The 24611-nt window shown below is 35.8% G+C and overlaps 1 protein-coding gene across 4 annotated transcripts in view; it reads right to left on the minus strand.

Moving 5' to 3' along the window:
• The window catches only part of LRRC49 (leucine rich repeat containing 49), a 129942-nt gene extending 105911 nt beyond the window's left edge, over positions 1 to 24031 (minus strand). Inside the window, exons 1-8 of one of the 4 annotated variants that reach the window (XM_069458145.1) lie at positions 23984 to 24031; positions 23267 to 23323; positions 21256 to 21343; positions 16502 to 16699; positions 16055 to 16157; positions 12455 to 12658; positions 5672 to 5738; positions 416 to 559 (exon numbers count right to left, since the gene is read on the minus strand). In XM_069458145.1, the coding sequence (XP_069314246.1) occupies positions 416 to 559; positions 5672 to 5738; positions 12455 to 12658; positions 16055 to 16157; positions 16502 to 16699; positions 21256 to 21343; positions 23267 to 23323; positions 23984 to 24031 (909 nt within the window). Of the gene's footprint in view, positions 1 to 415; positions 560 to 5671; positions 5739 to 12454; positions 12659 to 16054; positions 16164 to 16501; positions 16700 to 18685; positions 18741 to 21255; positions 21347 to 23254; positions 23324 to 23983 lie in introns of those variants that run through there. The other 3 variants (XM_069458162.1, XM_069458152.1, XM_069458170.1) reach the window with 3 other exon arrangements.
• Positions 24032 to 24611: the final 580 nt, after the last annotated feature.

The raw sequence follows: 24611 nt of genomic DNA on the forward strand, positions 1-24611 counted from the left end.
TATAAAGAGGCCCTTTCCACTGCCTCTTTAAAAATTGCAAAGGAAATATATTTGTGTTTTCATAACCCTCAACCTCTCCTCGGTACAACAATTCCTCAACTTTCAGTCACCAATAAGCTTCCTTCTTATTAATTCTATAACCATGACAAAACAGGAAATGATTCAGTACTCATTTACACTAGCTGATTTTAGTGATAACACTTCTAATTTTATATTTATTCTTTTAAAAAGAAAATACCTCAATACTTTCCAAATCAACATACTACAAAACTTAATAATTATATCCACAATTCAAATTCAGAAAAAAAACTAAATAACCTTAGATTTTTTTTTGCATAAAGCCATGCTATGACATTTGTTTCATTTACTTGAAAGAAAGCCAGAAAGTACATATCAGTTCCATTTTAATACTTACCACAAAAGTGATTTGATTGTGTCGCAGGTTAAGTTCAGTTAGTGAATCCAGCCCATTGAGATTATCAACGTGACTTAAAAGGTTTCTGGCAAGATTTAAAACTCTCAAATCACACAAATGATTGACATTTTCGATTTTGGTAATCTGTCAAAAAATGGGTGAGGGGAGATTAGCAGGCAAAACTCTCAGTATGCATGTCCTAAAAACTGTAAAAATAAAGTATCCAAAGTCATTAGATTCAGTGACAAGTTTATATGCAGACTTTTAAGAATCTATTTCTTATTTCCATGTTGAAGATAATATGAAGTCATGTGAAAATTAACTAAAAGATCATATTTTAAAATTTGAGGCCGGGCACGGTGGCTCACGCCTGTAATCCTAGCACTCTGGGAGGCCGAGGCGGGTGGATCGCTCGAGGTCAGGAGTTCGAGACCAGCCTGAGCAAGAGTGAGACCCTGTCTCTACTAAAAATAGAAAGAAATTATATGGACAACTAAAATATATATACAAAAAAATTAGCCGGGCATGGTGGCGCATGCCTGTAGTCCCAGCTACTCGGGAGGCTGAGGCAGTAGGATCGCTTAAGCCCAGGAGTTTGAGGTTGCTGTGAGCTAGACTGACGCCACGGCACTCACTCTAGCCCGGGCAACAGAGTGAGACTCTGTCTCAAAAAAAAAAAAAAAAAAAAAAAATTTGAGCATAGTAAATATTTGAAGTAAATTTCATCAAATAAGCAATGAGTCCACTGTCTGGGGTAACTCGAAGAGCCCAATACTGTGCCAGGTCCTATGAAGGTTACATATTACCTGCCAGATAGAAATGTACTGTGAGTCCAAGGCATACACTTACAATGCTTTGACAAAGCAAGTCTGCCCTCTGAGTGAAAACGCAAGGCAAAGGAATACCAAGTTCTCCTTCTCAATTCTATTTATACTACAAAATCCACTCTTGAGAGTGGTCAAGAGTCTGAATGGAAAGATTCAAGGAACTAGGATCCCCAGGGGAAGGTGAGGATATTCTTTTATTAGTGGAAATGCTTCAGAGGAGATAGTTCAGTTTAGATAGATGTTTAGTCAGGGTACAATATGGTAGATACCAATTGTTTAAAACAAGAGGACTTGAATTATGGAATATGCATATGCACATAAGCACTGAACTGCAGCAGAGTTTGAGTTGCCTACTAAGATGAAGGTAAGTACAAACTAATTCCGTGAAGTGATGAGAGCTCAGCATGATTTTAAGCCCCACTACTACAATATAGCAGGCACAGCACAACAGGATGAGTTTCTGCATGACACAGGAGTCCTGGTGGAAGACTTCATCAACCTCTTAATATAATGTACTTAAGTAATAATGAGTTGTACATATAACATGTTTATTCTGAACACTAAGAAAATGAATTTCAAAATCACCAGAGATTAATTTGCTCATTTGTACCCCATCACAGTATATTTGAAATTTTTTATCTAACACTTCAAAGCAGATGTCAGCTAAAAGAACTTATTTTTAGATGTATAATCTATTTTCCATGTTGTTATTTGGATTCTCCCTTACATTCAAGAAATACCACCTAGATTCCATCTAGGTTCCAAAAGAGAAACGTATGTTTATTGTAAATTCAATAATAATGTATAAAGACAACCTATGACCATGTTTAAAATTAGTTCTAAGATTTATCTAATGTAAAGTGAAATAAAATTATATAAAAGTTGAAAAAGAAGGTTATGAGTATTTATAAATGATAGAACTGTGTAATAAGACATAGAGTAAAACATTTCAAAACTAAATAAGTGATAGAATTCAAAATGTATGAAACCAATAAAAAGCAAAGTAGACACCACAGAAAAAAAGAAATTAGTAATGTCATTGCAAGCTTGAGAAATCCTCCCAAAATACCAAGGAAAAACATATAGGAAGAATAAAAGATAAAAGGGGGATATAGAAGACAAACAATGTAGAGACAACAAACATAAATGGGAAAGAAACAATGTCTAAATATGTAAAACTTTCCTGAGCTCAAGAAACATATAAAAGGGCACAATTGTATGAACTGCATAGTGTGTCTTCTCCCTTCTGCAAATAGTTCTGGACAGTTCTTTTAGAAAAGTACTCTTTCACATGGTCCTGGTAGGACTTACTATTAGAATGGCTGTATTTTTGAATTACCTTCTAGTTTGAAATGTCTGAAAAGAAACACTGTTAATTCTTATACATAGGCATCAACCTGTAATTTTTTAAAAAATCACTAGGGATATTGTCTGGCTTCTTGGTTTGCAATCCGAAAGGCCAGAATTGTGTAAACTGCTATGGGATAAAGTCAGTTACTCATTGCAGCCATGGACAAAGTCACAAGAATAGATTGGGTGACAGAAGCTTCAGGCAAAGGGTAGTGGAAGGTCAGAGTGTAGTTCTTGATTGGTTGATATACTTCACAGCAAGAAGAAAAGATGATGGGAATGTTGGAAAGCCTGATTATGGGTCATGGTGATTAGAGAGAGTCCCAAGATAGACAGCAGGGCTTCTTAATGCACCTAGGAAAGCTGGATACTCCAGTCTTATCCTCATATATAAGAGTAACCTAGACTGCCCTGCCTGGATAAAGACATAGTAGTAAATTTAAAAGACAAAAAATATCCACTTAATTTCTTTTAGCTTTTTACTATCTGATGCTAAATTTTTAGAGTTAGAAATTAGTTGTTTCATCTTGAATAGTGTATCTCCTAACTTTTTAGAAACCTAGTGTCACTAAGACTATATCTTTGCTTTGAAATACTCCAAATTTTTGCTTATTGGATTTATATATTTTGAAGCAAGACTCATATTTTCACTTTAAACTTACTTCTTGTAGTTACAGAACTTTGAGAATAATTTGTGTAGTACAAATGTCTAATCTTAATATGCAGAATAAAATATGCTGACTTATATAATATGTAAACACAAGTCAGTTAACAAGGAATAAAGCATTTTTTTCATCAATATAATGGTTGGTAAATAATGCCTAAACATAATGTATAGCTCAAATATTACAGTGTTCATTTATCAGGCATTCTGGAAGATCTTGGGTAGTACCCATGAATTCTTAAAGGTATATTATAATTTGAAAAATGCATAAATATGTTTATTACTTCTCATATATACATTTTAAAATAAACTTGAGAAAAATATTGCTACCATAAAATGTAACACTAATAGTTATAAACAAATTTTAAAACAGTGGTCTACAAGATTAAATACGTAAAACGTATTCCTTAGCCTGGCATACCAAGCCCTCCATAATCTGGCCTTTACCTACCTTTCTAGCCTCTTCTTTCATTGTTCCTCTATACGTGTTCAATTCTCTAGTGGTAAAAATTACTTATATTGTTTTTAATCTCAGTGCTTTTGCATATGATATTCTTTTATTGTCAGTACCCTTTAATTCCTCTTCCCCTTCCACCACTATATAATAGGATAAACTTTCCCTCTACTGGACTGACCCTAGCCAGCCTGCAGAGCTGGACAATTCCCAGGATACCAACACTCCTCCCACTACATGCACATCCAGACACACACATTGGGCTGGAAATAGATTAGAACCTAGTAGATGTGGTCTATCTAGATCTATTAAGGTTTTTATTAATTACATTAGCTTTCAATAAAACTATTGGGACTAACAGATGTTAGAAAGCCTAGCAAGATCATACTGAGTATTTACCTGACCAACTGCAAGCAGCAGTGGCAGCTCTTGTTCATCAACAGGCAAGGACTCCTGGATCATCCCTGAATATAGGTTCATTACTTCAGAAGAGACTTTACCTTCTACATGAGTATGTACCTCATGTAGCTATTTGTAAATAAATACGTTTCAAAGATAAAAATGTAAATGGATGAGCAAAGGGATAAAATAAAAAAGCCAAGTTGCTCTGACAGAGAATAATAAAGTGGGGGAACATAATAAACCAGATATAGAAATTAAGACAGACAGACATAGAGGTAGACAAATTGACTGAACAGAATAGGGAGCTCAGATTGTATAGTAATCAGGAAAATATAAGTCAAACCACAAAGCATCACTACTTTACACCAATTCAATCAGCAAAAATTAAGAAGTCTGATAATTCCAAATGTTGAAAAGGATGTGAAGCAACAGGACTGACTATATATTACTGGGAGGAATATAAACTGGTATAACCACTTTGGAAAACAATTTGGCATTATCTTTTGGAGTTAAACATTTAAATAGCCTATGACTCATCAGTTTCATTCCCAGATATATACTCTAGAGCTGCAGTCCCCAGCTCCCAGGCTGTGGCCTGTGACTGGTCCGTGGCCTGTTAGGAAACAGGCCTCACATCACCGCCTGAACTCTCCAGCACCACACCTCCTCCTACCATGACACTTCATACCCCCATCCCCAGTATTGTCTTCCATGAAACCAGTCCCTGTTGCCAAAAAAGTTGGGGACCACTGCTCTATGGTATGTATGGAATATGTAGAAGAGGAGACATGTACAAGAAAGTACTTAGAAGTAGTATTCATAATAGCAAAAAACAAAATAAAACAAAGAAACAAACAAAAACAAACCAAGAAACAACCCAAATGTCTCTCAATAAGCTACTGGAGAATAAAGTTTCTGTATAGTCTTGCCATGGAACATATAACAGTGAAAACTGAGAAACTATAGCTACTTAAAATAGATAAATCTCAGTAACATAATACTATATCTGAAAAGCAAACGCTAGATGATGACAATTAGTATGATACTTTTTTAAAATGAAAAGATAATACTACTAAACAATATATTATTTAGACATATCTACATGTGATAAAACCAACTAAAAAACTCACAAAGGAATGAAAAATGTGAAATCCAGAATAGCGGTTAACTCTGAGGTGGAAATAAGGAGATAGAATAAAAAAGAAACACCTAAGTAGAAGAAAGTCAGTAATATTCTAGTTCTTGAATAGCAATAGACAAATTGACTGAACAGAATAGGGAGCCCAGATTGGTTGGATAATATAATGTGTATTATAAAAATAAGTTAATAAAAAACTAAATAAAAAATAAAATTATAATAACTAAGGATTCCAATGTTTTATAAGTTTTATCTGTCATTTACTGCTAAGGAGTTATCAAATCTTATATGAATAGCTTAATATCTTAGAAATTCCAGTGCATCGGTAAAATAATTCAATGTAAGTATGATTTTTATATCTTTTATAATACCAATTTTCTGGACTTCTTCTTAAAAAAGGAGTGAAAGGGCTTTATCATACCTGATTTCCATGAAGGTCCAAGACATCTAAGCTTTTTAGATTTTCCAGATTTGAGATTTTCTTGATTCTGAAAATCAGAACAAATAGAGTAAGTAGAATATAAATATGGATATATCACATCTCTCTGTAAATCAAAGCATGCTAAGGTATAAAGATGTAACTCATTTAAATTTATTCTCTCTCCCTCTATATATATATAGTTATAATATATATGAAAGGACAGCCTTGCTAATAAGCTATCTAACAGAGAAAACTAAACTAGTTTATTAGATAGTTTATTAGGTATTAGTCTTTAAGATTAATCACCTGTCTTTTAAGATTAATTAACTGCCTGCTAAGACTGTTTTCACAGCATTTGAAAAGAGCTGAGCATACAGAAAGGAAGTATAAATCCTCCTTTACATTCACCAGACCCATCTGGCCAGATAAAACTATCTCTAAGAGAAGAGGAAAGAAAAACAAAAAAAAAAAAGAAAGAAAAACCAGACACAGCAGCTCCACAGCCATTTTCCTACTGTCATTTTCCTGCTATCAGTCTGCCACAATAATTTTTTTTCCCCTTTTTCCCCATAAAAATCCTGAGGCCTTCTGTTGCTGCTGTGTATTTTTATAATACACATTATATAGGTCATTTCCACCTTAGGATATTTACCCTTGCTGTTCCTTCTGCCTTAAGGCCTTCAGCACTTCTCTCTTTCTTTCTTTGTGCCAAGCCCTTTCCCTCCCCATTTTCTCTCAGGGAAAGTAAATAATCTTCTTTCTTCTTTCTATCCTAATCTTTGTATCGAGAATTCTTTGTCATCCTGCATATAAATTCCCACCTTAACAATCTGTATCTTAAACAATAATATATTTCCCTTTGATTTATTATAATTTTAAAGATGCAATACCACTAGGGGTAAGATAGCTTAAATGTTTACCTTCAGAAAAGAGCAATTCTACTTCTAAGAACCTTGGGTCAAGGCACTTATGCAAGGCAGTTCCCTTCATCTTAGAATACAATCTAAACTCCTTACTTCTGCCTGCAAGGCACTAAACTATGTTGCTGCTGACTCTTCCCCCACCCAGCCTTATCACTTACTACAGGCTCACTCTTTTTGCTCCAGCTACAGGGGCATACTTGCTGTATTTCTAACCTGACAAGGTCATTTCCTCCTTAAAGTATCTACCCTTGCTGTTCCTTCTGCCTTAATATTCTGCTGCCAAAACTTCACAGGGTTCACACCTTCACATTATTAAGGTCTCAGTTCAAACATCTTACAGTTGCCACCAGATGACCCTATCTAAAACAGCTTTTCCTTCCTGTTCCCCCTACTCTCTCCTTTCTCTGCTTTACCTGACTTCAAAGCATTTGTCATTGCCCAAAATTATATTATTTTGGGGTTTACTTTTTAAAATTTCTCTCTTACCAAGCCAAAATTTGAGCTTCAAGGTGGCAGAAACCTTGACATGTTCTCTACTCTATCCCCAGCACTCATAACACTGTCTGGTACCAAGTAGGCACCCGATTAATTATTTGTTTATTGAATAAATGAACATATTAATTATTAAATGGATGAGTTTTATGTACAAGGGCATTCATAATAGAATTATTTATTACAGAGAGAAATTACACACTACCTAAATGCTTTCTACTAGACTGCTCAGTTTGCAAAACACTCATATTTATTTGAAATTTCTGATTTGTCATCTTATAAAAAGCTAGAACTTTGCTATAAATAAAAACTCAAACTTTTATCTCTAAAATGTCACCTCTTATATCCCCTAAAGGTTAGCCCTACCCATTGTCTCCCTCATTTCCATCTTGTGTGGCTACTTTACCTGCCCGATTTCCTCCAATTGGACTCTTCTAACAAAACCAAACACCTACTTTTTATTGTTCTTCATTCTATAGATCTTACTTTCTCCTACTACCATTATTCAGTAGAGAGATGAGAACAATCAAGGAAAGGACAAAAAATAAAGTTCACAAAACCCATCTTTATCACCATATATTTATCACTATTTATTCCTGTTGTCATTGCTTACTGCCTCAAAGAACCATTTCAATCTTTCTAAAGTTTCCAGAACCTAGATCATCCCTTGAATGATATTTATATGATATATATATATATATATGTTGATCACTATTTAAAATAATGCAAACTTAAACTTCGTGAATATCTGTCTCCTCTTGACCTCAGCCATCCTGTATCATTGCCAAATCAAGAATCATACCACCACAAACCAATTAATTCAATTTAATTTATAAAATTATTTATCATAAACCCACCATGTATCATCACCATGTGGTTGTACTTCTCCTCATTCCATTATCACAAAGATACCACACTCCCTTATGACCACAACCTCTTCATCAGTCTCTTCTCTCACATCATCACACTGGCAGAATCTACTCTTTTCCTAGAAAGTACCCTGTATCTTGAACACCCCTATGTCACTTCATCCAAACCAACAGCATCCTTCTGTACTCATTGGAATTCTTCATTAGACTTCATCCAGAGCCAGGCATTTAATACTATCCTATCTACCATTTAAATCTCTAGCTACTTGGCTAGCCCAACTTTATGGGAAAACAGACAAAACTTTCAACAAAATTATTCCTCTTTCTGCTTTGCTCTTGAAATATCTAGAATAGTTGGAGAAAACTATAGTACCCTAATAAAATGGTTTAGGACAGTCATGTTTTATGATAGCAATCTGATCTCACAGCTAGTAGAGAAGACTTTTTTATTCAATTCCTTTATACTCCCAAGCTCACATTCCCTAAAACAGTGGTTCTCAAACTTCTGAGGGCTTGCTAACCAGTGACTATCTCTCAGTTTCTCTTGTCCTCCTTTGAACCAGCTTTGTCATCCTGCTGCTTCCCACATTATTGAGTTAATTAAAACATTGGCCTGTGATTACTATCTAGGTATCTGAGAATTATATTTTTAAAATTTTGAAAATTCTACACCAAGGATAATGGAGATTATCTCAGCCTAAAGTTCTCTGATCTGGAAAATCAATGTAGACTGTCTCTGTGTTTATCAGAAACCCTGAGCACCTTTAAGGCACTTCGATCACAGAAACCTTCACGTGCAATATGTCTTCCCACAGAATGCCTCACACACTCATTCCCTTTTTTTGGGTCTTCAAGCATTCTTTTAGCTTTGACTCATATTGGCTTTATGACTCATACTTCCTTCAGATTCTGATTGCCCAGGTGAATAGAAAAGAAAATAGACAAGTAGCTCAATCAATTAAACTCAAGACCAACCAAAAATCTTGCTATCTTGTTCTCATAAGTTGCCTTTGCCATAAATTCTCTCTCCACCCCCACACCTGAAATGACCTAAAAACTCATCCAACTCTAAAGAATTCTGAGGTAAATGAAGGCTTTCGTTGACTTTAGGGCCACTTGTCAGATTAGGTATTGATATGAAGAATTTGCAGAATCCTACTCAGTGCCCAAATAGTTGATTGATTTTTACATTAACACCAATGTAACCTGAAAGATTTTTTAAAAAAAGAAGTTCTCCCACTGAACGGAAACTAAAACTAGAAAAAGACTAGCCTCGCCTATCACCTCAGCAGCTGCAGACCTCTAGGGATATATTGGAGCTGTCTCTGCAGGCCACATTATTTCACTGATGCTGGGATAAAGACTCTACCACAGGATCTATACAAAGGCTCAGCTCTTCAGGTGTCAGAGACAAATCCTTAAGTGGGAAACTTCAAGGAGTCAGAAAGAAAGGCACAGAGAATCCCAGGATCTGGCAGAGTTTTGTATCCACAATCCTAGATGATCAGAAGAAAATGTAGATAAGTTCTATTCATTAGTCTGTAATTACGAGGGCACCAGAAGTTCTAGAGAGGATAAGCAGGGGATATTGAAGGAAGAAAAATTAGAGGGCAGGAACTTCAACAGCAAAGTGGAGTTGGGAGTTCTTTGGTAGCAATGGAAACTTCACATACAGAATCTGAGCAGAGGTCTTTCTAGCTCTTGAATAGAAATCTATGTTGAGCCTGCCTGAATCTTGAGGCATCTGGTTACTCTGGATTTCCATATATGGTTCCAATGTCCTGGACTAAAAGATGGTGCAGTGCTTTGCAATGTGGGAATGGAGAAACCTTTCTGGACTTTACCACCAGGGGGCACCAAGTCATCCAAGACAAACATGAGATAGGGTGGCAGATGTGCTTCCCTCTTCACCAGCCTTCTCAGCTGGGTTTGCCTAATGCTCACAAGGACTGCCTCAGGATAGACTTGCATCTTCAAAGCTAACAGGCTCCATGCTGTAACAAAGTCTACTGGCTGGAGAGCACTTGGCATTTGTTTTAGGGATCAGATTTGCATTTTACTGATACTTTAGAAACATACAATTTGGGAGAATGTACAAAGTTATCTTCTGACTCCTTTTCTTTTGATTTGTTTAACAGCTATTTTCTTTATGTGAAAAATAAAGTAAAATATGACCAAAAACAAACAAACAAAGAAGGTGCAGGAGTAGAAGGAGGAAGAAGAGACAGCATTAGATTCCTTTTACTTTACCAAGATGAGGATATAGTAGAAAGGCATTAGGTCCATTCGAGTTGGAAGAACAGAGACCTCAAATAAAGTCAGAAGGTCAGACAGACTGTTGCCTTAAAGGCACAAGTTATCAACAAAAAACAAAAAGCAACAACTTAAAAATTTATTTCGGAGAAGCCAGAGAAGGTGAAAGCAGAAGTAGGAAGAGAGAAGAGATGGAGAGATGAATTAAAATGGTAGGAACCAGAGGCAGCTGTTAGATACTACATTTAAAACCAGAGGAAATTAAAAATATCACTAGAAAACATTCTTAACTCAAGGACTAAAAGAAGTACAAAAACTCAATAGTATTAAAGAATAAATGTAAGTTAGAAAAAGAAATCAGTAACTCCATAGATCAAAAACTAGTAAAATCTCTGGGAGAGATAACAGGGAATACATAGTAGGGAATGCCTTAAATGTATGAAAAATGAACTTCCCTCCTCACCTTACTCAATGAATTTCTCTGGTGGCAGGCATACTCCTTCTATATAGAGTTTGTAACTTTGCAAAAGTCACTTTACCTTTCCATTTCTTCATCTGTAAAATGAGAAAGCTGATCTCTGAGGTCACTTCAAGCTTTAATACTTTAGGATTGTATAATCCTTCTGATATGGTTGGGATACTTGACCCCTCCAAACCTCATGTTGAAATTGGATCCCCAATGGTGGCGCCGAATGGGAGGTGTTGGGTCATAGGGGCAGGTCCCTCATGAATAGAGGATATAGGGGAATGGTAGGGAGTAAGTGAGTTCTCACTCTATTAGTGCCTACCACAGCTGGCTGTTAAAAAGAGCCTGACACTTTCTTCCTCCTCTCTCACCATGTGATCTCCACACGCATCTGCTCACATTCACTTTCCACCATGAATGGGAACATCCAGAAGCACTCACCATGCTTCTTGCACAGCCTGCAGAACCATGAGCCAAATAAACCTCTTTTCTTTATAAATTGCCCAGCCTCAGGTATTCCTTTATAGCAACACAGACTAAGACACCCCCCAAATTCCCTCATACTACATGCTTAATTTAACACTTGAACTAATTGTGGGTGATAAACCACACTATTGGGAACTTTCAAAGAAACCACAGAGGAACGATAAGAGTCTAGAACTCTGGGACATGATCTTGGAAAAAATATATTATCATTGGGTGGTAGGAATAATGACTGTCAGGGCTCAGAACACAATACCCTAAATTATGGCACCTAGGCGTACTGAGTAATTTAAACTGAAGGAAATTAAGGAAACCACAAAAGCAGGAAAGTCACTCTCTAACCTTTACCCCTGAAGCCCTAAAAAGAATTCTCTGACCTACCTCCCCTGAAAGTAAGTCATAAGACCCTCATTCCAGAGGGATCCTGTCCTATACCCCCCAAAAAGGAATGAAGACACAGAGATGCCAAGAAGAATCTGAACAAACTGGTCTTGCTAAGTTCTCCTAGTTTATTATCATTGTATCATGCCCCCTTTTTGTGTAATCATACTTCTAAACAACTGTCCACTTGTCATCAAACCTTAGCATAAAAATACAGTTTTCCCCATTTCTTTGGGTCTTCATTTCTGACAGCTCCTGTGTCACAGAAAATTCATATTAAATGAATTTGTTATGATTTTCCCTTGTTAACCTGTGTTTGTTATAGGAATGTCAGCCATGTGCCTTGCAATGGGTGAGGAAAAGATATAACTTTTTTCCCCCTTCCAGAAGTAATCCAAAATCCATGCTGGGGGAAGGGCGGTGGGGGGCGGGGATCACACAGAGTGAAGACGGGGTAGGAGAACCTAACCTGGGTATAATGCTATATCTAAACTTTATAATTTAAAAATATAAAAATCATTTTTAGATTTTGCTAAACAGCCCTTCTTATAGGCATTGCAAAAACTATCCAGTCAAGGAGAATAAAAAGAAAAGTCATGAATAAATCTCAAAGAAATGAGTCAGGAATGTGTAGCTGCACTGCATAAAAGAGCTATATAAAAGGAACTGGGGAAGTTCACATAGGATATAATATTAAATACATACTGAAACTACCATCTGAAAAAGAATCATACTGAATCTCATGAAACAAATTATGACTGAATCTTAATCCATTTAAATATTCTTTCAAAAACGTTAGTCAATTAGTTTCTTAAGCATTATTTAATTCTGAGTTGCCATCTTCATACCAAAGGACTCAACATTAGTCCTACATATAACATTAGGCTATAAACAAAAACTGCTCTATAAAGAATACCTGTTTTTCCCCAACAGAAGGACACGTAGGGATCTCAGAGTAGAAAGCCCACTAATTTCTTCAATCTGGTTATCATATAAATCCAAGAATATTAACCTCTGTAGATTAGAAATATTTTGGATCCGAGTGATAAAATTGTGTTGAAAGTTCAACAAACGAAGGTGTTCTTCCCCATCGATGATAGGACATACAGTCAGCTTTTGCCTAGAAAAAATTTTTAAAAGTTAATAAGGTTCTGATTCAGCAGCCTACCTTTTCTCACAAATATTATTAGTATCTTTGTACTCTCATTCTGTGAGGAGAAAAAGATAAGTTGGACCACGTCCAACCCCCATGAATTAAGTGACCTATATTAATTGTAAATCATTCACAAAACAGGCAATAGATTTTGACAAGTATAATTATTAAAATTAAGTCTAAGTTCTCATTGTATTAAAAAAATCTCAAGTATCAATTATTTCACATGAAATTGACTTAACATCAGAAAACACCCAATGTAATTACCTTTTGTTATAGAAGTTTAGATGGTAGAAAGAACCATGTCATAAACCAGAGAAGTGCCTTTGGCATCAATCCACTGATGTAAGATTGCCCAGGCAACTAATTTGTGGGAGAAAAACCATATAAAAAGATCTTTCATAGAATTACAGACTCTTGAGCTGGATGATATCTTCAAAAGAGCAAGAAGTTCAGTCATCTGCAGCTCATTTTGATAAAAAGAAAAAATTCATCCTGAAATCCATTAATGGTAAGTGGTCCTTAGTGAACAAAATATGTTTACATGTTCAACACTAACTTTGAACTTTGAGGAACATTTAGAGAGCTACATGGTAGATTGAAACCATAAAAATATATGCCTTTAGCTATATTTAAAACAGTAGGCCTCTTTTATGCAAAAACATATATTACATGTGAAGTAAATAAGTGCAGGGCCTTTTAAGAATTCTGCTGGTATAATAATATGAGCAGAAAGGAGGTACTGAATGATTCTACTCTGAGAGGTTAAAAGGAGTTTTCAACGAAAATACAGTTCTGAGTGTGAACAACTCTAATAGGGAGGTTTATAAGAAAGAATTTGTTCAGTAAAAATCAAGTTACTAAATCAAGCTTTACAGAAAATAAACCAGAGTGTTACAAGGATAAGTGAAACTATGGAAGTAATCAGAATCATCCTTATAAAGAGAAAAAAAAGAATGATTAGCAGAAAAAAAAATGAATGTTAATGGCTAACAAAGACATAATGTTTAAAAATATAGGTGCTGAAGAAATTGGTTTAAAATAAGAGGAAAGGTAAAAAATATTAGGCAATAGTTTTTTTAATGTGTGATTGATATTTAGAATTCATTTCATGCATTCAATTATTCTACCATAGTTGGTACTTTGGGTTTATAAATTATAAATTAATAATTTATGAGTATTCTAGTTTAAAATTTATATCTTTGTACACACACTTAGCAAAAAACTTAAATTATATCATTTTTCTTGCTTCAGTCTTTCTCTACTTCTCATAGTTAAACCTACTGATAACCCTTAACTTCTATTTCATCCAATTCTTGTGTCAATCTTCACTGAGACAGGAAAATAAATAGCCTCTGATCTCCCTCTTACATAAATTACTGTAGGTAGCTTGAAATGAGGACACTTTCTCAGATTCCAAACATAGTGGCTAAATTCCAACTCCAAAGCTCATTTATATACTCCTTAACCCCAGGAATCCCTGTAATTCCGCCAAAACAAGCAAGCAAACACACATAATTATCAATGACCCAGTGCTCTCAAGGAGAGAGTTTGTTATACCCACAAAACTCTTGAGTTGCTATATCTCCTAACCCCATTACTGACACATCTATTGGACAAAGTTTTTGCTTCTGTTTCCTTCTTGGTGCCAAAAGGCTGCCTTCCTAATACTGCAGGCCTTCCTTACCTCCCTGAACAGCCAGAGCCTAGCTCCTCCAAGTATTTCTTCTCAGCGCTGGATTCTACTCTCGACCCCTCAGTCTCTCAGCTAAGAAGCCACACAGCATGGTAGATCTGCCTTTGGAACTCACTGCCTTTACCCACTGGCTCTCGAATAATGATCCCTAAGTTAGTTCTTTGCTGCTAGTCCAACTTTCTTGATATACATGCTGGTTCTGGTCAAACTATAACTAACCCTATGAAATCTTTGCAATTCTGCTATTTCACAACTAACTTTTAAAGCAGAATCAGTTCTTTTGGTCCTGACTTTCCTGATTAGCAAGTTTCCACCTGATCAAAATTTGCTTCTCCACTCCAGAGGCCCAAGCTGCCGAGGAGCCATCATCATACTTGTCTGAGTTACCATGAGCTACTAACAGTAGAAGCACCTGACTTGTTATGTCACAGTCTTACAAATACTGGCTCCTGTTAATATCAAATAATACGAAAACTGGAAGGCTAAGGTACTATTTTTGACTGGACTTGTAAAGACCAAGAAAAAAATTACCACAAAATCCCTCAAAACATTAAAACGATATCATGAAAGTTATAAATATTAACTAACATCACAATCTCAAAAACCATTAATATTTCACAGATGTTATGAAAGATACTGCCCTTTGCCTACAAAACAACATGTTAGACTCTCCAGAGATATTTTTTGCAACTACAAACACAGATGATCTGTTATAATTTGTTGTCAGGTGTGTACAGCTAAGCTAAAGATACGTACAGCAGAGATGTTTTCTCTGCCGGTTATACCACTAGGGTAAGAGTTGAGATCTTTCATCTAACATCCTATTGTGGATATCTTCCTAGATATAAAAATGGGCATAGAGTCCTAAATATATTCATTTATTCAAAAATTTTTTATCAAGAGCCTATTTTGTACCAGGTTCTGTTCTAGGTGCCAAGAACACAGAATTGCATTCCTGGTTGCAGAACTTATATTCTAGTAGAAGGAGACAGATAAACATGATAAGTGAACAGTTAATGTTAGAGGTTGATAAATGCTAAGGAGAAAAATAAAGCAGAGAAGGGGGCTAGGACTATCACAGTGGAAGGGGTTGCAATTTTGGAGAGGGCAGCCAGAGAAAATCATCCCTGAGATGATGACATTTGAGTAAAGACCTGAAGGAGGTAAGGGAGTGAGCCTACAGATATGAGGAGGAACAGAATTCCAGGCAGGGGAAACAGCAAGTACAAAATTCCTGAAGTATAGGCATGCTTGGTGTGGTTAAGGAACAGCAACGAGGCAGGTGTGGCTGAAGCAGAGTGAGTGAATGAGAGTGTAGGAAGAGATGAGGCCAGTATGGTAACAGGGAACTAGAACGGAAAGGCCCAGCAAGCCTGTGTAAGGATTATATTGCAAAGTTTTTTCTATCCTAAAATCCATTTTCGTCAATGTCAGATTTTAGAATTGCTATAGTATTCAATCTCTTTTACATTATATAGATATAAAATTCCTCACCATGCCTCTGGAAGGGTAAACAAAAAACTGGTAAAAAGTGACTATATCTAGATAGGAGAAATGGATAGCTGAGGAACAGGAGGAGGCAGGCAGACTTTTGCATCTTTCAAACCTTGTACCATATCTATGTATTATCTAGTCAAAAAAAAGAAAATAAAATAAATTGTCCTCACCTTTCTAGGGTCAACCTGTCTGAGTAAAGAATTTTCTCTTCAGAAGAACGTTGGAGAATAGGAAATGATGGCATTGATGAGCTCACCAAATTAATATGATCACCTATTAAAAATGATATACAAATTACTTGATTAAGAAAAAAACCTTTTAAAATCTTGAAATTAAAGTCACCTTATATTTGGAGAACTTTGGCACCTACAAATATCTTATCTAGAAAGTTTCCATAGTTCTCTCTATTTGAAGTTAATTACTATATTTGAGTTTGTTTCTTTCCTCCTTAAAACCTAAACTATGTGTTCTGTGTGTGCCAAATAATATTTCCCTTGTCTTAGAGATTGGGTGAAAGTACAGAACACTACTCTAGTGCTATCTTCAACCCTTTGTAATCCTGACTCTTGGTACTAAATTTTAACTCTCTTGTAACTGAGATGATAGTCCCTCATTACCAGATACATTTGGGCCAGCACTATGACAGCCCTGCCGGATTCTGGACTTTGAAGATGTCTGAATGGAAGAATCTCCAAATGCTGATAAGGAGCTCGTGGCAGTTTTCATTTCCAGCCCATATAGTTCTGTCACATTTGTTGTGGATGAGATGCATGATGATTTACTACGAGGCGAAGGACTTATTACTCTTCCATCTCCTTCAAAATATCAAAAAGTTTATCACAAATCTACGCAATACATGACTTTACTATAGAAAATACACAAAAGGTAGTTTTGGATAGCAGATGTAAACCTCGCATCATCATTTTTTCTTTGTATGTTCAGCTACTATTAGTAGAGAATATTGCCAAAATACCAACGTGGGTATCAATAAATCCAGTACACTTGTAGTTGGGGTCCACAGGGCATATGACACCCCTATGACAGTTATAGGCTGTTAGTTGGTTTTCCTGCCATTAAGTAGCTTCCAATCTAGCAGGCAAACACATATGAAATTAATAAACTAAACAGAACAACATACATAAAATGCAGAATAAAAAATAATACCTATTTACATATTTGCATATAAGCATGCCTAGTTATTTATCACTTAATGAAGATGGTTACAGATGAGTTTCTGAGGAGGTGGATATTAAGATATAGTCTAAATAACAAGAAGAATGTAGAATGGGCAAGAAGAAATGATGGGAAGTTCTAGAAACGAGGTAAGATTTGAGTGACAGTTTGAATTCCAGAGGAAATCTACGAAATTTTCTTCTATAAAGAGAAAATCTTCTGAAAGCAGCAATTGATGTTGAGTGTTTAAAGGGAGCAATAAGTAGTAAAATAGAACCTGAGGTTACCACAAAATTCTGCTGCTTAAACTAATCAATAAGGTGAAAAGATGAAAACCAAGTCTAGGAACCTAACATACTCTTTGGGAGGACATCAGACAATATGATGACAACTTAAAATCAAGTTCCATACAAATCATATTAAAAAGTAAAGCAATGGCATTTGCTAGCTTCTTCAGGTCTGCAAGGCATAAACCAAAGTATCTCACACCTAGTTTCTTGAACAAAACAATCAGTGCTCACATCTCACTTTTCTGAATATCATGAAATATCAAGACGATGATGATCTAGAATATAACCATTCAGAATTGACATCATGTCCACCAATGAACCAATCTTAAGACATGACCACCTGCTCGCAAGATACCCCAGCAATCATGATTCATTAAATTGATTTGGAAATCAAAAGTTACATGGTTAAAAAACACAAAACAAATAAAAAGCATACTAAGGATTAACTGTAGTCTAAAAATTAACTGATTAAAGATTAATTGGTCAGCTAAAGAAGAAAAAGGAAAAACTCCAAACAATAGACAACTTTGATTTCTCTTGTTAGCATTTGAGTTTGGTTTTTTGAATTATTTTAAGGGTTCAAGCCAATCCTCAATTTAAGAGGCAGACTTAAACTTTATAATTCATAAGACTTGGGATTTAGAAACAATCATGAAAGAGTAAATTTCAATTACACTCAGTGAATAAAGGAATTTTATCCTAACACTTTTCAGCTCTTATTTTACACAGGAGTCATAATCACTAACAGCATGATGAACTTACTATCACTGTGATCTACAGCTTACAATAAATAGCAAGAGACAAGAATGATTAGGTAGAAAGGCCTTGAAAACCACAAACAAGATCCTCTAAATCTGCAGTCAACAACTCCTGCGCCATTGATTGGTACCAGTTAGCGGCCTGTTAGGGACCAGGCCGCAGAGCTCCACCGCCCCCCCACCCCCCAGGAAAAATTGTATTCTATGAAACTTAGGAAAGCCCCTCAACCGCCCTGACATTAGGAGGTGAGCGGTGGGCAAGCCAGCCAAGCTTCATGTGTATTTACAGACGCTACCCATCACTGGCATCAGCACCTGAGCGCCACCTTCCCCATCCCCACTCCCACCCCCACCCCAACCCTGGTCCATAGAAAAACTGTCTTCCATTTAATGGTCCCTGGTGCCAAAAAGGTTGGGGACCACCACTCTAAATGGGAACCAGAGGGATCTGTGGTTAAAATATCCCCATATATATGTGGGTGGATAGATATCCACATATAAACTATATCACTATGTGGCAAAATTTTAATTGAAATAATTCCTGTTATTATTTCTCATATCACTATTTAATTTCTATATATGTAGCCCTTGTCTTCCCAATTAAATTTATAATCTCCTTGAGAGATGGACCTCATTTTACATCCTTTATATTCTTGGTAGAATCTAAATACAGTAGGCAATCAGTAGATAAATTAATTGTTTTTCCAGTTTTCTAAGACTTAATTGGGAATCTAGTTTATGTGTGTTATTTATGTTAAAAAAGAAAATCAGAAATTCTTGCATTTTGGTATAAAGATGCTGAATGAATTCTTTTATAACTAGTATCTCAAAGTCTAAATTTGGTAAGAATGTTCACTGCACTGCACCCTAGAAACATGAATGGATGGATGGGTGGATGTATGTATGAATGGGTAGATGGATGCATGAGTGGATAAATGTACAGATGGGTGGGCAGATAGACTGACGGGTGGATGGGTGGTAAGTACATTGCCACATATGTGTGTTCACTCTGCCTTATCTTTGAGACTGTTTTGGTAAGCAAAATCCTGATTCTAGATTTTTCCAGTGATTTATGATGATCTTAAGAGCCAAGCATTGCCTCTTCCTCTCTGCGAACATATTTTAAAATTCTTACTTAAGGCACTGAATCAATTAAGTTCAGGTTGAGATTTTACTGTAAAGTAGTCTCTGCAATATCTGACTCTTACAAAATCTTAAAGATGCAGGGGTTAACTCTTAACAATATTCTAAAAAGTCTAAAAGAAATCACATATCAAGTTTTAGACTAACCAGCTTAAATAAAACATCAAGTTTCTTTACTTTTGACTAAGAGTCTCATTGGTTAATTTGTACTGACAGGCTATGATATGTTTGATTAATTTTGAAAAATAAGAAACAGGCTAAAATTAACTATTATGATTGGGCATCAAGATGCACTTTATCATGCAGAGGTCCCTAAACATTTCCTGAGAAAGTGCTAGTTATAATTTTCCCAAATTTTTACACCCTGAGAGGTAAAAGTTGAGTAAAAAAGTCAAGAAAATAGCTATACATTATGTAGTCTTCTTTGCATGAAACTTCCTAGAATGATAGAAAAGGCACATTGGAAACAGCCAGGTACACATTTAAGACATATCAAATGAGTATCCTGTTACAGAAAATGATTTTGAATAAAAGTTTTTAATTAAAAAACCAATTAGGTTTATTTTTCCTTAAAGAGTTAATTTGTATTATGTGAGTCATTACTTATATACGAGATTTTATTCATCTCTCAGGTTCACAAAATTCAATGCATCCATACTATTTCCCCTTTAGCAAATATCTAATAATACTTCACTGCTTGAATAAATTTACCTAGCCAGCCATGCAATAATCTGTATAACAACTCCTACTCTAACTCAAGAAAAACTTAGGGAAAGTATTTAAGTTTGATTCATGATTTGGGAAAAAAAATTAAGATATTGTTATCAAAAATGTGAAGGAAATTCACAATGCAAGCATAAAAAACCCTAGTTGAGAATTTTCAGGTTCATATCTGTAACTCTGTGCCTAAAACAGCGACTGGGACACAGTACACACTTTATAAATATATATTGAACTGAACAAAAGAAGGCAAGACAGATGCTTCCTGCACTGTGGAACTGTAGTTAGGTTGATGTCAGGTCCAGCAACTGGCCAAGACAAGATTGTAGAATATAGGAAAGAGAAAAGACATGTCAGATTAGATGGGCCCAAGAGGAAGGCCCAGAAGTAACAAAACGAAAAGGGAAAGTTAGCCAATATTCAAACTTACCATATGTTCATACAGTAATGAGATGAACAATCTAGAAAGGCCTATATTCAATGGCCCTCTCATACAAACTCCTAGGAGGTAGAACCAGTACTTTATGTAAGGATTTTGAAGTTTTTAAAACTAGCACATTACAAATAGCTAACAGCTGTTAGCAACCAACTAAGATTCAAATGTGCTGAAGGAAATTTTTCCTTGATTTGAAAATATATTTCAGAAATATAATCAGATCATATAAGGTAGTCCTTGTCAACAGGAGATTCACAAACCACATCCATCATAATCACTTGTGGCATTAGTAAAATGCACATATCCAAATCCCACCAAAGACCTATAAAATCAAAATGGGGGAATGGGGAAGATGGAGAGGAAACACTAAGAATCTGCATTTTTAAGAAGATCCCAAGTGATATTCATCAAAGTTTAAGGCCTTTAATATAATATATCTCTAATTATATGTGTTAGTAAGACAAAGAGACTGTATCTTTTCTACTCCTAACTTTCCATTCTTTCTATTGTTTCCTTATTTCCTAAAGACTTGTGTTCCCATACTCTTACTCTCACTAATTAGCCATTTTTCCTAGTTCTAATACAGTATTTAGAACACTCTTCTCCTATTCTCTAGTGCATAGCTCACCCTCAAACTAAAATATAATAACAATAGCTCTTTCTGTATTGGAAATAATCTACTTTGCTATGCATACAAAATCAATTCTGATTTAAACAAATGTCAAACCAATTTGGTAACGAACCGTTTCATTTTTAATTCAAACTTATTTAGATCTAGTAATTCAACATTATAAACAATTAATATTCTTCAGAGATCAGAACCATATCTGATCTCTGCTCATTGATAATACCTTGCCTACTTGAGTAGTTTCTTTCAAGGTCATGTTGTAAGAGTCTACCAGGGAATGATGGCGTTTCTTTATTTAGCTTGAATTCAACCTGAAAAACATTAGAAAAAAATATTTGGAGATGAATTTAACAGTAACAGTAAGTAATGAAGATAATTATTAAACAATATACAATAGCTGATGCATGCTACAAATGGATGAACCTTGAAAACATCGTGCCAAGTCAAAGAAGCCAGACACAAAAGGCTACATATTATGTGATTCCATTTATATGAAATATCTTCAATAGGCAAATCCAGAGAGACAGAAAGTGTATTTATAGCTTCCAGAAGTTTAGAGGAAGTAGGGAATGAGGAATAATTGCTTACTGGGTCCTGGGATTCTGTTTGGAATGATGAAAAAGTTCTGGAACTAGAGAGAGGTGACAGTTGCACAACATTGTGAATGTACTTAATGCCACTGAATTATATACCTTAAAATGGTTTAAATGGTAAATTTCATGTTATGTGTATTTTATCACACATAAAATCAGAGCCAATTTCATGAGGTCAAATGAAACCATACTCCAATCTGAGCCATTTCCAATCTCTCCACACTCTCACTACAAATACAGTGATGGAGAGAATCATTTGCTCCATAAAAAACAAAAAGCACACAACAAAAGCAAAATGTTGTTGGAAAAAATCACTGTTTTGATCAGTATAATCCCTTTAAATGTCCAATTATAATAAAATTGTATATTTAAATTGTCCATAGAGGGTATTCACTAAATTGATTTAAAATAATTATCTGGTAGGAGGACTGAAAAAAAAAAAAACTAAAACAACTTATGATTAGCCACAAAAAATCCTAAATATATAACTTAAAAGAATTATAATGCTTCTCGTTCATCCATGCTATAAACATTACATCTTTAGGATATATATAACTTAAAGGTATTTTCTCAGAATATATGTCCACACAAGAGAACATGAATAGTTTGAAAAGAATTTGGGTAAGTCACATAGCTCCTAGAAACATAATAATGGTAGAAAAGGATTTGTCCAGTGAAATTAATTAGGAAAGATTTGGAGGGAATCCATTATATCCAAATATAATAAAGAATATTTTCAATTAATCTAGCTAACTGCTGTGTATTTGATTAAATGGTCTATTTTCTAAGTGTTCACCATTTTCATATACATATATCATGTAATCAATTACTACCTGCTTAGCTAATGGTATCCTCCTCATGCCCTCTTACTCTCCTCATGCTATTACCTATAAACTCTTCCCTTCGCTTCCGAGTTCCTCCAGTGGCATCTATTTAACAGCGTTTTAGGAAACAAGTAAATTGTGATCATTTGAAGGAGGCAAAAGCATGTTGTGTCTTGAGATGTAGTTGTGTGGGAGGTGGCTGAGTGTGAGTGCTCAGGTGAGACAGGAGAAAAAGAAAAACAGGTTTACCTGAAAAATCTCAAAAATTAAATCAAAAGCCAGAAATTCTGAAAATGCCAGAGATATTATGGGCCAACAGTATGGCAACAAAATATCTCATCTTCATATCTTAACTTCTAAATAACACTAAGCCTAAAATATTTCCACTGTTAACCTATTTTTTCTTCCCTAATTTTAAACAGGATGTGTAGACATGCCCTCCCAAATTACCACATTTTATCCATTCTAAGGTGTCATCAGTAGTAAGACATACCATTATTTTGCCCACTATTAAGAAAGAAAAAACTTTCCCAATTAAACTACGACATGCCATCAATTTTAAGAAAGATTCTCATTTCAGAAATATTTAAATGTCAAAAACTCACCTCTTGTAAACAATGAAATAACATTAAGTGTTAAAAAGAGGGCTATTTTTGGCTTTATGTAGACAGAAAAGAAAAATTAGCTTTATATTGGAAACCAAAATATATATACTTAAAATTTCAAGTTCAGAATCTACTCTTTAATCATGCTGCTCTTTGTGTCGAATATTAAACAATTTATCTTCAATTTAAATACCAATCTCCTTAAACCTTACTTTGTTTTTTTCAGGAAGCGATGATGTTTGAATAACCAGATGAAGCCCACAGTTCACCTGAAATGTAAAAATTAAACCATAAAATTTGCTCTTAACTTAAATATACATACACATATTCCCCCCAAAATGATACAGATAAAGATATAACAAAAAATTAGAATAGAACAGAATGCTCGAATTTTGTTTGTTTCTGTTAAGTAAATGAACATGTTCTGGGGATTTGCTGAAAACAATAAAATCACGTCTAAGAATTAAAAGGTTTCACTGATTTAATTTCCAAAATGTCGGCAGCAATTTAACCCTCTAGTACCTCAGGCTTTCGACATTTGCCATTTCAGGTCTAAACAAATATCTCAATGGGGCAGGTGAAGGAGGTAGGAGTGTCTAATGATAAATTCTTTGCTCAATTAAAAAAAGAAAAGAAAAAGGAATTGACTGGGTAAAGGAATTTAAATGAACCCGAGCTTTTTACTGCAAACCAGCTCCACCTTCTGGAGAGCCCAGATCCTGGACAAGACTTTAATATCCATCATACAATATTAAATGCTCTCCAAGTGGCTTGTTCCAGCCCACGAACCCCAACCCTCGGTCAGACAATAGCTTGAGTAGACCCAGCGGTCCTGGTCCCAATAATACAGCCCATCACCTAGGACAAAGGCGCCAGTCAGAAAGGACGCTATCAATGGGGAGAAAGAGAAAGTAGGAAGCCCAGCTTACGTTGTTCGTAGCCCGGCCAGAAACAGAGCGGTATTTCCCGGGAATCATGGCAGGAGACAGTCCAGGATCTGTTAGATCTGCCTTCGAGGTGACGCTACAGCAGAGATTCAGAGACCGAAAGAGGTCATCTCCCAGGCAACCCCGCTCAGGGTTACCATGGAAACTACCATTTCCGGTGTGGTCCTCTCCCAAATCCACAGGGCAACACAGTTGTTATAGCCTCTGGTTGTATTTTTGAGAGTCTAGTGCGTCAGCACTTCTTCGTTCTATTTTCCCGGCCTCATAAAAACAGCGGGAGTATTGGGAGGAGGATAAGACCGGGAAGAGGCTGGCCACATCGGTGGCTGCGCTAACCACCACTTCCGGTCCGTTCCTCTTTACGGCCCACTTCCTCGCGGCCCGCGGGAAATTTGTATCCCAGTGCCTGTGTCCACCTGCTCTCGGGGTAACATTGCAGGAAGGACGAAAAGGAGGAAGATATCAAAGAACTCTCTCATTTGGGGCCCCAGTTCGACACTTCCGGTGACCAGAGGTAGGGAAAGAAACAGGCCCGAACCGGAGTCGACAAGTGAAAAGAGGACTTGTCTCGCCGAGGCTGTCGTGAGGAGCGTGCACGAGTGCAGAGGGC

The sequence above is a fragment of the Eulemur rufifrons genome, chromosome 2 (assembly GCF_041146395.1).
Source record: "Eulemur rufifrons isolate Redbay chromosome 2, OSU_ERuf_1, whole genome shotgun sequence".
In the NCBI taxonomy this organism is placed as follows: Eukaryota; Metazoa; Chordata; class Mammalia; order Primates; family Lemuridae; genus Eulemur; species Eulemur rufifrons.